This window comes from Chlorocebus sabaeus, chromosome 9, assembly GCF_047675955.1.
Source record: "Chlorocebus sabaeus isolate Y175 chromosome 9, mChlSab1.0.hap1, whole genome shotgun sequence".
NCBI classification, from domain to species: Eukaryota; Metazoa; Chordata; class Mammalia; order Primates; family Cercopithecidae; genus Chlorocebus; species Chlorocebus sabaeus.
The window spans coordinates 113,830,087-113,841,678 of record NC_132912.1 but is presented as its reverse complement, the minus strand read 5'-3'; the positions used below and the strand labels follow the sequence as shown (position 1 = coordinate 113,841,678).

The 11,592-nt window shown below is 54.6% G+C and overlaps 1 protein-coding gene and 1 pseudogene across 1 annotated transcript; both read right to left on the bottom strand.

Moving 5' to 3' along the window:
• The window catches only part of LOC119627973 (leydig cell tumor 10 kDa protein homolog pseudogene), a 29,374-nt pseudogene extending 18,050 nt beyond the window's left edge, over nucleotides 1–11,324 (bottom strand).
• Nucleotides 6,238–10,744, bottom strand: ADRA2A (adrenoceptor alpha 2A). The gene has a single exon (XM_007964092.3). It carries the CDS (start codon nucleotides 10,298–10,300, stop codon nucleotides 8,903–8,905), a length of 1,398 nt encoding a protein of 465 aa, XP_007962283.3. The 5' UTR covers nucleotides 10,301–10,744; the 3' UTR covers nucleotides 6,238–8,902.
• Nucleotides 11,325–11,592: the final 268 nt, after the last annotated feature.

Genomic DNA, 11,592 nt, shown 5'->3' with positions numbered 1-11,592 from the left:
CAAGACCTGGGACATGCACAGTGGGAAGCTGTCAGCACCTTCAGAAGAGGCGAGGTGCTACCCACACTATTGGAACTGGGACTTTGGGGAAGGATGCCTGGCAGGCACTGCTGGCAGAGGACACCTGCAGCCATTGCTAAGCTGTGTCCGGACAGGGAGAGAGCAGGGAGAATCAGCACATTCTCCACTCTCACTCCTGCACCCTGATCTGCTGGTGGCTGCTCTTAGGCAGAACTCAGAGAGCACAGAAGAAAAAGTAAGGGGACAGCTCACAGGGCTCAGCCTTCCAGAGCCCAGCATGGACAAGGGCAGAGACTATAGTCAGAGGGGCAAGTAGAGAATATCTAGTGTAGAACCCAATGCTCCCTCCCCAATGCCTTCACCTGGGCCACCCTCTCTGGGAGCTCCTGGGAGGGATAGCTCCATTCCAAGCAAGTGTTCAAAATGGAAGAATTAGGTTTCAGGCAAACAAGCAAATGTAGAGGGTCATAGGAAAAGGCCCAGCCGAGAGCAGTGAGTTTGCTGCTGAGAGCTCCTCATGGCAGGCAAAGTAGACATCCCTGTCAAGTCACAAGTTCCCTAACTTCTTGGAAATGGATGACTTTTATCTTTGAGGGCCTGAACAGCCTGGCACAGGAGTCAGCTGTGCAAGTTCCAGATTTGGGGCTTATCAGATCTTCTGATTCCCAAGCAGAATCCATGGAGTTGGCAGCGGTGAGTCCTTGCAAGCTCTCATTCACCCTTGATAATCAACTAGTCTTTGGGGGACATGGTGTGCTTGTGCTCCACGGTCTCTCCTCAAATCTTCCCTGGCCTGTTGTGTCGATAAGATGGTGATGTTCAGAAACGAGAAGCGAGTCAGACCAGGTCAGGTCCCGTGGCCTATTAGGTCAACATACCACCACGACCGACTGAATTCACGCTCCAGGAGATGTTTGCATTTGACCATGAATATGAAGCTCTGAGCCAAGGAGAAGATGGAGATTCACAGAGGGTAGGGGCAGTGGTATACAGTATTTTGCAGGTAAGGGAAGCTCTAAAATCCCAATATCTGGGTCTGCACAGAGACTGGCTCTGCCACTGGGTGACCCTAAGGGAGTGAGGGTTCCTGGCCTTCCCTGTGGTGTCAGCACCCTAGTCAGGCTATTAACGCTCTGAGTTGCTGCTCCCAATAACCCTCCCCTAACAGTCTCCACCCAGCAGCCAGAATGATTGTTCTGAACCAAAAAAAAAAAAAAATCTGATCATGTCCCTTCCCTGCCTAAAACACCTCTCATGGCTCCCCATGCCCTCAAGATAAAACCTTTACCTGTGGCTGCATGATCTGGACTGTCCTCCTCCAGCCTCGCCATTCTCACATCTCATGGTCCTATTAAAGTGGACTTCATAAGTTGCTTGAACATGCAATGCCCCCCACCCCTGGCACTCCCAGTCCCTTTGTTGGACCTATTCCTGCCCATCTCTCATCTCTCATCTGACTGCACACTTCTCCAGGCTCCCTCCCCAATGCCTTCACCTGGGCCAGCTTTCCCCATGGTGAGCCCACCCACCCTGGCACCTGCATCACTAGGCTTACCACTTGCTGGAGCCCACAAAAGCCGCAGCTTCCCCCACAAAAGAAGCTCTCCCCCGCACAAAAGAAGAAGTTCTCCCCCACAAAAGAAAAAGCTCTCCCCCAACAAAAGAAGAAGCTCTTCCCCTACAAAAGAAGCTCTCCCCAAACAAAAGAAGAAGCTCTCTCCCCACAAAGGAAGCTCTCCCCCAACACAAGAGGAAGCTGTCCCCAATAACAGAAGAAGCTCTGTGAGGTAAAGATCCTAATTAGTTTGCTCCCCACTCTACCCCAACACCTAGTACAAATAGAGTGATGTTAGTAACATTAGCTTGGGGAGGCTCCAAAACAGAGTTGAATGAATAAACGAAGGAAGGACTCTATCATTCTTTCATTAAATGTCTCTGTGTCTCCTCTAGGGCTAGGGCATAAAAAACAATCCCTTAAGTGTGTCCAGGGAGCATGCTGAGAACAGAGCAGCAGACTCCCCACTGGCCCCAGCCTCAGTGGCCATCACTGCTGGGCAGCTCTGAGCTCTGTCTGAGCCACAGACATGGGACGGGGGTAACCCAGAGAACTGTGACCAAGAGCCAGCCACACGGGTCCCTGGGGATCTCTCTCTCTCTCTCTCACCTGACCAGGTGACAGGGAAGACAGAGAAGAGGATAGTGTGTGTGTGTGTGTGTGTGCGCGCGCGCGCGCGCGCGCGCACGCACATGCTCACACAGTCTGGCCACACATAATAACCCCACACACAGCCTTGCATCTGCATAGTCAGGGAGGAAGGAGGGCCTGTGCTTTTCTTCTACAGATGCCCAGTGACCCAAGCAGCTGGCCCTTGGACAAACTGCAGAAAGGCAGCTGGCCTCTCTCCAGCCTGTTCCCCAAAGTGCTGTTACTCTGCCTTTCTCAGGCTTTGGGTTCTACACTAGATATTCTCTACTTGCACCTCTGGCTATAGTCTCTGCCCTTGTCCATGCTGGGCCCTGGAAGGCTGAGCCCTGTGAGCTGCCCCCTTACTCTTTCTTCTGTGCTCTCTGAGTTCTGCCTAAGGGCAGCCACCAGCAGATCAGGGTGTGGGAGTGAGAGTGGAGAATGTGCTGATACTTCCTGCTCTCTCCCTGTCCGGATACAGCTTAGCAATGGCTGCAGGGGTCCTCTGCCAGCAGTTCCTGCCAGGCATCCTTCCCCAAAGTCCCAGTTCCAATAGTGTGGGTAGCACCTCGCCCCTTCTGAAGGTGCTGACAGCTTCCCACTGTGCATGTCCCAGGGCCCTTGTAAGTTTCTCTTAACCCTGCCTGTACCTTGCAAATAGTCCGTTTTCAATTCCCCTTCTCTCATCCCTTCACAGGGTGCCATCTTGTTTTTCTCAGGTACAGATTTTAAAGAAGTCTCAAGTCCCTGCCCTTGAAAAACTTGGGGACAACATTAACAGCTTCTCACTCTTGCCTCCCATCCCCTCCAGAATTCTCTGTAGTCAGATAAACTGCCCCTTCCATGGAGAACAGGACAGCCTGGAGGCTACAGAATACGCCTGCCAGAGAAGCAGTGTTGCCTGCCCCAGAATGTGCACATTGCATCATCCCATCCTCCTCCTAGATTGGCTTCCTTGCCCTAGAAGGGGAGTGGCATTCCACCTCGGGGGAGCAGCCTCGCAGGCAGGGAGGGGCCAACTGACATGACAACCAGTGAGACACAGCACACTCCCCTTTAATTTCCTTTGTGACCTCTTCCCCTGGTGCATACATGTATACCCTCACATGTCAGGCCCAGGTGAGCAAAGTGGTCCTCAGTATCCATTTGTGCCTGTTTACACACACACAGACACATATACACACACACCCATAGACACTCACATGTTACACACACATATACATAAGCTTAGCTTATGTTTGGAAAACACACCAAACCCTCACTTCTACCCCAGCCTCCATGAGGCCAATGGCCCTTAGCGCCAGCTGTCCCTACAGAGAACACATGGTTTGGCCCTTCCCAGTGTGCCTCACCTATGGCCTGGACAGAAGGAGAGAGCAGACCCGCATTTCATAGAATTATAAAATGGAGCAGCAGAAAAGCCCCATGAGATCCCTTAACCCAGTGTTACTCAACAAGTGTTCCAGCAAACATGATTCACTGAGATGCTCTGTTTAAAAAAAAAAAAAATGAAATTTCACAGTCCAGGGAGTTTGGGAATCAGCACACCATGTCATCCTCTCTCAGACAATCGCAAACCACACAGGCACATCAAAGTCTCTGAGAGATCCTGAAGGAGAGGTACCTATTAAAGACTGCTTACCCCAGCATTTCACCAGATAGGTGGCAGACAGGGAAGAGATGATACAGAGGTGATAGACAGTAGAGACAGATAGGATGATAATGTCGATAGATAATGTAGATATTATAGATAGATTTTGTAGTTAAATTAACTGCACAGAACACACTTTTAAATAATATTAGACCAACCAGTTGCATTTCATAAATGAAGAAGCAGGGACTCAGAGAGGGATTTGCTCAAGATCACATCACTGGTAAAAGACAAAACTGGGCCTAGAACCCAGGCCTCCTAATCCTCAATCTAGGCTGTTTCCAACAGGCCCTGTTGTCTTTTTTTGTATTTAACTAACTCTAAGCCCCAGGATTTTTGGTAATCAAATAGATCAATGTTATTTCCAAAACAAATCCGAGTGTCAGTGATTTTGCTCCGTGACTTGACGTGGTCTCCCTCTCCGGCGTGCCCTCTGCTGAGGAAGGTGCCCCGTTCTGCACCCCGGACTCTCAGGCCCACTGTGAGGGGTGGCAGGGCCCAGGGCAGAGGCCCAAGGGCTAGTCTGGCACTGGGCTCTGGACCTGGGTACCTGGATCCTATTATGCTACTGAGTCAAGGAGGTAGACTTCCTTACAGGTGTCCCCAAATGGGGACAGAACCTTGTCATACCATCCCCAAGGATAAGGTTGGATGAAAGCTGAGGCCTGACCTGGGCCCAGGTGCCACTGCCCAGGCCTGGCACTGGTCCCACAGGACTCAGCTGCTAGAACCAGAGCTTCCTTCACGGGCTTCCTTCTCAAAGTGTGGGCATCCCAACTCCCACATTCTATGCTCTGAGCTCCCAGCCACAGCCACCTCTCCCCCACCGCTCACTCACAGTACGGATGCCCATTATCCTTGGTGGGCACATGGCATCCTCTCCCCTACTGCCACACTGTCGCTGTGTGTGGCTAATTAGTGATTTTCACAGGCACATCCTGGCTTCCCATGTAGCTCCAAAGCTTCCAGAGGGCAGAGGCGGGCCCTCATCTCACTCCACAGGGACAAGTGGTGAGTTTTGTACAGTGCATGCAGGGAAGGAAGAGAACTGCCTTGCAATGCCTAGGATGGTCCATGACACAAAGCAGGCACAGGGGGTCCTCTGGGGTTGATTAGCCACTCACCACATCCCAAAACAAAATAGAATTCATGTTGGGTGTATGTGACATCAGATGGAGAGTCACAGGGAGGAGTGGGTTCAAGGGCTCCTGGAATGCTACATAACCAACAGCTGTTCTAGGTCCCAGGTCCCTTGATCTGCCAGTACAAGGTAAGAGTTAAGGATTGATGACGATACTTCTGGCTCTAAATCTCTGATTTGATTATAGGGTCCTAGACAGGGGAAAGCCTAAGCCATGTTTTCATCATTCTCTCCTCCAGCCTTTTAGCACAGAAGAAATTGAACAAAGCCTTGGGGAGGAGGAGATCGTGCTTGTGCCCAGGCTCAAACGAAGGCACTACCCTTCCCCCAACCCAGTGCACTTGCAGGAGTAAATCTAGCAAGACGCACTTCAGACCCAAAAGCCAATGGCTTTCGATATCCCAACCAAAGTTACATAAAACAGGAGATTCAGCCACGAAGACAGACCCTCTCGTCCCAGATACTCGGGAACAGATACGATGCACAGGAAAATGTGGGGGTTAGAGTCTTATCTCCTGCTCTTTAAGCCAAGATCCCTGCGGGAGCCATTTTGCCTCAATTTCCCTCCCTACCCCACACCTTGCCAGACTGTTGCTTGAGCCCTTTGCAAATGAATAAACAGTGATTCCTACTGTGAACTCAGAAACCCATCCATGCCTGGGTTCCAGCCCTCTCTCCCCCACTTTCTGAAGCCTCCATCCACCTCTAAGGCTTCTCTGCTTCTGTAACGAGGATGAAGGAGCATGACACCAGAGGCCCCTCCTTGTAGCACCACAGTCCATGCTTCTTCCCTCTCTGGGGGTGGAGGCAAGGCAAACACTTCCCTGGCAGACAGGACAGAGCTGAGAGTCAACAGCAAGCAGTGTTTGTATCTGCTCCTGTGGCTGGGACACACAGCCTGGGGCCTGGGGGCCTGCCAGGCAGGCTATTGTCTGGCACTGTTTGCCTTTGGGGCGATGGGCGCGCTGGAGTGAGGAGGGAAAGGAGAGACTGGGGTGAGGGTGGGATGGGGAGCAGGCCACAGAACCAGACCAGGGAGCCAGCCTTGGCGCCACAGGCCAGGAGGTTGGTTTTTGAAGCCTCTGAGCCAGGGTCACTGGAGCCCAGCACCTGGCCACCCTCCCGTCTGCCGGCTCAGAGGATCCAGGTGACAGCAGGAATTCCTCACCCCCTCAGAGCCATGGTCTTCCCTCTCCCAGACCCCTCAGTGCCCAGATCATTTTTCAGGGCTCTCCACCCTCCCACCGCTGCATACACAGACACCCTCTCCTGCACCAGAGAAGCAAAGGAAGATGAGGAGATGCTGCATGTACGGCCCAGAGGGTGCAGAGGACCTGCTTCCGGGGAGCGTCCAAAGCTGATCCATACATATTACAGGTGGCTGGGCTCACAAAAGCTGGCCTCCCCCAAAACCACAGCCTGATGCTTGAGTTTGCCCCTCAAACCTCCCTCCTCCATGAGTGGCTATTCATCAGCACTGCGTCTGACTATAAGCACAGAGCTACTACTACACATCTCTCAGCTGCTCCCTAACCCAGGCAGCCTGGAGTCAGAGCCCTGTCACCTAGCGCCATGGGATCCTGAGCAAGTCGCTTCCTCTTGAATCTGCATTTGCCCTCTCATTTGTCAGATGAGGGGTTGGACTCCTGGATCACTAAGGCCCCTTCCAGCTTCAAAGTGCCATAACCATAGTGTGACGACCATAAGCCCCTCCTAGACAGCAGAGCAGACTTTGCTATTACAGCAATGCAACAAGAAGGATGCGTGCCTTCTGGCCAGACAATTCAAACCACAAACCACCAACGAATACATGGTTCTGTTCAGGTGTTTAGACCATACTTTGTGCATAACCACACGATGTCATATATTACCATGCTTTAAGGTGAGATATACATTTTGGATATATTCCACACTTGGTGCATATACCACACTTTGGAGTAGATACACACTTTGAGGTATATAGACACGTTAGGTCATATAGACACTGGGGTATGTATACACCTTGTATATATTACATACTTGGGATATATCTCACACCTGGTGTGGATAGCACACTGCATAGACGCCTCTCCACTGGAAGTGTTCTGAGAAGGGCTAATACCAAAACTCTGGAAAGGTTCTGGGGTTAAGAGTACAGGCCCTAGAACGAGATAAAGTTAGGTACAATGCATTTCCACCGCTTGTTAAACTTGAGCAAGTCACTTGCTCTGAGACTCAGTTTCTTCACCTGAAAAATGGGGATAGTAACAGAACTTACCTCATAGGGTTCTTGAGAAAAGTAAATGAGGCAATGCCTACAACCAGTTCACCACAGTGTCTAGCATGTCAGAAACACTTAGGAAATGATAGCTTTGTTATTGATCGAACGTTTAAAAAAAATTTATAATGTACATTTTTTATTTTTTAAAAATCCATAAAATCAGATGTTCCCAGAGCCTTAAAGCTTTTGAAAACTCAGATAACAGACAAGAGGACCACTTCATTCATATTTATTTCACATTTGATCTGTAAACTTTTTTATTTAAAAAAAATCCACTGTCATTAGCAACGTGTGCTGACATTAGTTTTTCTTTAGTGAAATAAGAGTGCAGGCCTTAAATTGTCTCTGTCTAAAACATGTAGAAACGCAGATGTAAACACAAGGTCTCCGCCCTCCTCCCCTGACTTTGGCAGTTCATCAATGACATGATCTCAACCAGAAAAGCAGGGAGGGGGGAAAGGACCACACTTTGATACCTAACAGCTCTTGGGGCGGGAACTGTACAGTTTGGCAGGCCCATTTGTCTTTTCAAACTGTTTACCTTGGGCAAATTGTATCAGGTTTGCTTCTTCCACATAATTTCCACTCCTTGGTGTCTAAAAACAGCAGCTAAAAGATTTTCCCATAGTCAGCACTTTTGGGGCAGGAGGGGCGCACATACATACGAGATAGAAACATACATATTCTTCAAGCAGTGGCCCTGCAGGGAGAGAGGGAACACTGGAAAGAGAGATTTTAAAGTGAGTTACTGGGGCGAACAGTGCATCAGAGAATAATGGCTTTATACACAGGGCTGATGTGAGGCAGAAAGGTTCATTTACTTATGTCTTGATCCATCATCATAATATTTACATAGGAAAAGACAATTATGCTGTTAGGCACAGGAAAAAAAAAATGGACAGAAATCTTTTCCCCGTCAGGAAATCTCAAAGCAGGTCCGTGTCAAAGGGACAGTCACCAGTTGCTGGTGAAAAGGACGACATAGAGGGACATCATAACACCAGAAAGGGCTTGCATTGCAAATGGGGCTTGGCCTGAACCAGACAGCTGCGTCTGCCTGGAAGGCATCTCTCCCAAGGCCAGGATTTCACCGTCAAAACCAAGGTCAAGAGATATGGGGTCCCCATGTGTACTATCAAAAATAGTGTATATTTACAGTGTGGAGGGGGTGGTGGGGAGGGCAGGCAGGGCTGCCCTGAGTGGGTTTTAAAAAAGAGAGAGAGAGAGCTGGGGATGGAAGGGGAATTAGCCAGGGCTAGGTAATCCTCTAGGTAACCATCCATTAACCTTTTGTGAGCCATGCCCTTGTAGTCCAGTGCTTGCTCTGAAGAGCTGTGAGGGCTATACCAGGGGAAGAAGGTGAAAATACCTTCAGGAAGCAATACTGATTGGGGTGGCCCACCAGGAAGATGGCTCCAGGTCAAGAGTGGCCAAACCAACAACTGGGGATGCGTGGGTCTGGCAGCAAGAACGCTTCCCTTGTAGGAGCAGCAGACGCCCGCCCGCAGGAGGCTGCAGAGCCACCCCAGAGGAGGAAACACAGAGCAGACAGGGCCCGGGTTTCTGAGTGCTCTGGGGCTGAGCACTCCTCGGTGCCTTGCTGCCTGCAGTCGGCGTGAGTCTACGCGGGCGCCGGCGGAAACCTCACACGATCCGCTTCCTGTCCCCGCGGCAGAGGATCTTCTTGAAGGCCCGGCGGAAGTCGTGGTTGAAGATGGTGTAGATGACCGGGTTCAGCGAGCTGTTGCAGTAGCCGAACCAGAAGAAGAACTTGAAGAGCGTGCGCGGCACTGAGCACCCGACGGCTGTGAGCGTGTAGGTGAAGAAGAAGGGGAACCAGCACACCACGAACACTCCGATGACCACGGCCAGAACGAACGTGAAGCGCTTCTCGCGGTTCTGCCGCCCGCGCCAGCGCGACGCCTTGGCGGCCCCAGCGCGCTCCACTCCCTGCCCTGCCGCAGCCGTCCCGATCCCCGTCTCCCCCAGCCCGCGCCGTGGCAGGCTGTCCCCCGGCTTCACTTGGCTCGCCCGGGCCTTGCCCTTGCCCCGGAGGCCGCGCTCGGGTCTGCGGGGCCCGGGAGGCCGCTCGGCGTGGTCGGACGACGAGCTCTCCTCCAGGTCCAGCGCGTCGGCGTCGCGCTGCCCGGCCGGCGCGGGCTCGCCAGGGGCGCCGTTGAGCTGGGTGGGCAGCGGCTCGGCCTCCGCGCCCCCCGGGCCCGCGCCGCGCTCTGGGCCCAGACCGTTGGGCCTGCGCTCGGCGCCCCCCTGCGGCACGGCGGCGGCGTCCGGACCCCGGCGGCTAGGTGGCACGCGGGTGCGACGCTTGGCGATCTGGTAGATGCGCACGTAGACCAGGATCATGATGAGGCAGGGAGCGAAGAAGGAGCCGATGCACGACGAGATGACGTACCACTTCTGGTCGTTGATCTCGCAGCGCGGCTCGGCCGGCTGCGGGCCGCTGTGGCCGCGCTTCTTCTCGAAGGAGATGAGCGGCGGGAAGGAGATGACGGCCGAGATGACCCACACGGTGATGATGATGGCCTTGATGCGGCGCGGTGTGCGCTTCAGATTGTACTCGATGGCCTGTGTGATGGACCAGTAGCGGTCCAGGCTGATGGCGCACAGGTGCACGATGGACGACGTGCAGAAGAGCACGTCGAGCGCCAGGTAGATCTCGCACCAAGCCTTGCCGAAGTACCAGTAGCCCATGACCTCGTTGGCCAGCGAGAAAGGGATGACAAGCGTGGCCACCAGGATGTCGGCCGAGGCCAGAGACACCAGGAAGAGGTTTTGGGGCGCCTTGAGCGCGCGGCTCGTGAACACCGCGATGATGACAAGCACGTTGCCGAACACGGTGAGCAGCATGAGCAGGCCGGCCAGGCACACCAGCGTCAGCGTCACCTGCAGGGAGTAAGGGGTGGCCCGGGCGCCGCCCCCCGGCGCCTCGGTCCCGTTCCAGCTCACATTGCCCGCGTCCGGCTGCAGGGAGCCCATGGGCGCAAAGCTGCCCTCGGCCAGCGGCTGCTCCTGGCGGAACATGAACGCGGGCGCCCGCTCGCCTGGGCCTGCTGCCAGCTGCCTTCCGGCCCGGCGCCCGTGGGTCCTCCTCTTCCTCCGGCGCCCCGCTCGCCTGGCTGCGGCTCACATAGGGAGGGGGCCGAAGGGAGGCCGGGCCCGAGCTGGGGGACCGCTAGCGGCCCATGGCCCGGGTCCCGCGAACTGCGCCTGGCTCGCGCTTCGGACGCTCTCGGTGGGCGCCTTCTCGCTCCGAGCTCCTAACACAGCCAAGTTTTATTTCTAAGCGGCGGGAGACAGTAGGGAGAGCCGATGGGTAAAGAGATTTATTCTTCAAGAAGGGAGAACAAAAATCATCGGTGGCCTGATAACTTGGAAGGATGACAGGAAATTAAATATATATATACATATCGATATCTATATCTTGACTCTTGAGCCTGAGCGAAAGCAAGAGGTCTTACCGTGTGCGGGGCCCGCCCCCACCCCGGGAGGCAGCCGAGGGGTGCTGATGCGAGCCTGGGGTCCTATGTCTGTCTCCTTATATCCCCGAAGCGATTACCGACTCTCTGGCTTCCCCCAGACGCTGCGGTTCTGGCCGGGCCCGGCCCGGGGCTGGGGCGCGGACCCTGCCGCCTCTCGGAGCGCCGCGAGACTTCCAAAGTTGTGCGCCCTGCTGGGGCTGGGGCGCACTGTGCGGAGCTCGGGGGCGGCGGCGGCGGCGGGGTGAGGAGTGTGGGCACCGCATGAAGGCACCCCCGTCCTCAGGCGGGCCGGGGCAGGTGAACGATCAGCTCTCCAGGAGCCGCGACGGAGGCAGGGTGTCTCCTGGGCGTCCGCCAGGTGGGCGCCGAGCGCGACTGGATGGGCCGGGGTCCGACGACAGCGCGAGTTGGGCTTGGAGCGCAAGGCTGGGGGAAGAAGGCGCTGGAGCTGCCGGGCGGCGGCACGCCGGCTGCTGGGCGTCTGCACGGAGCCGGAGCTGCTGCTGCTCCGCTGCGCTCACGGTGGACTCGTTTTATAGCCCCAGGATCAAGCCGGCGTTGCTGAGCAGCCAGCGTCAGCCCCCACGTGGGAAGCCGACCCTCCCCCGCCCCTCGCACCACCCCTCCGCCAGTCTAGCGCCGGCGCCCAGCGCTGGACCTCGGGGAGAGTTGCCCTCAGGCGGGACCAGCCCTTTGGAGAGGCGCGTACCTTGAGCGAGAGGCTTAAAGAGGGAGCCCGGTGGTTGGGGGGGCGGGGGGGCGGGGGAGCGGCCCCTGCTGGGAGTTGGCCATGCAGCTCCCGGCCAACCGAGCAGAACGCGACGGGCACCCGTG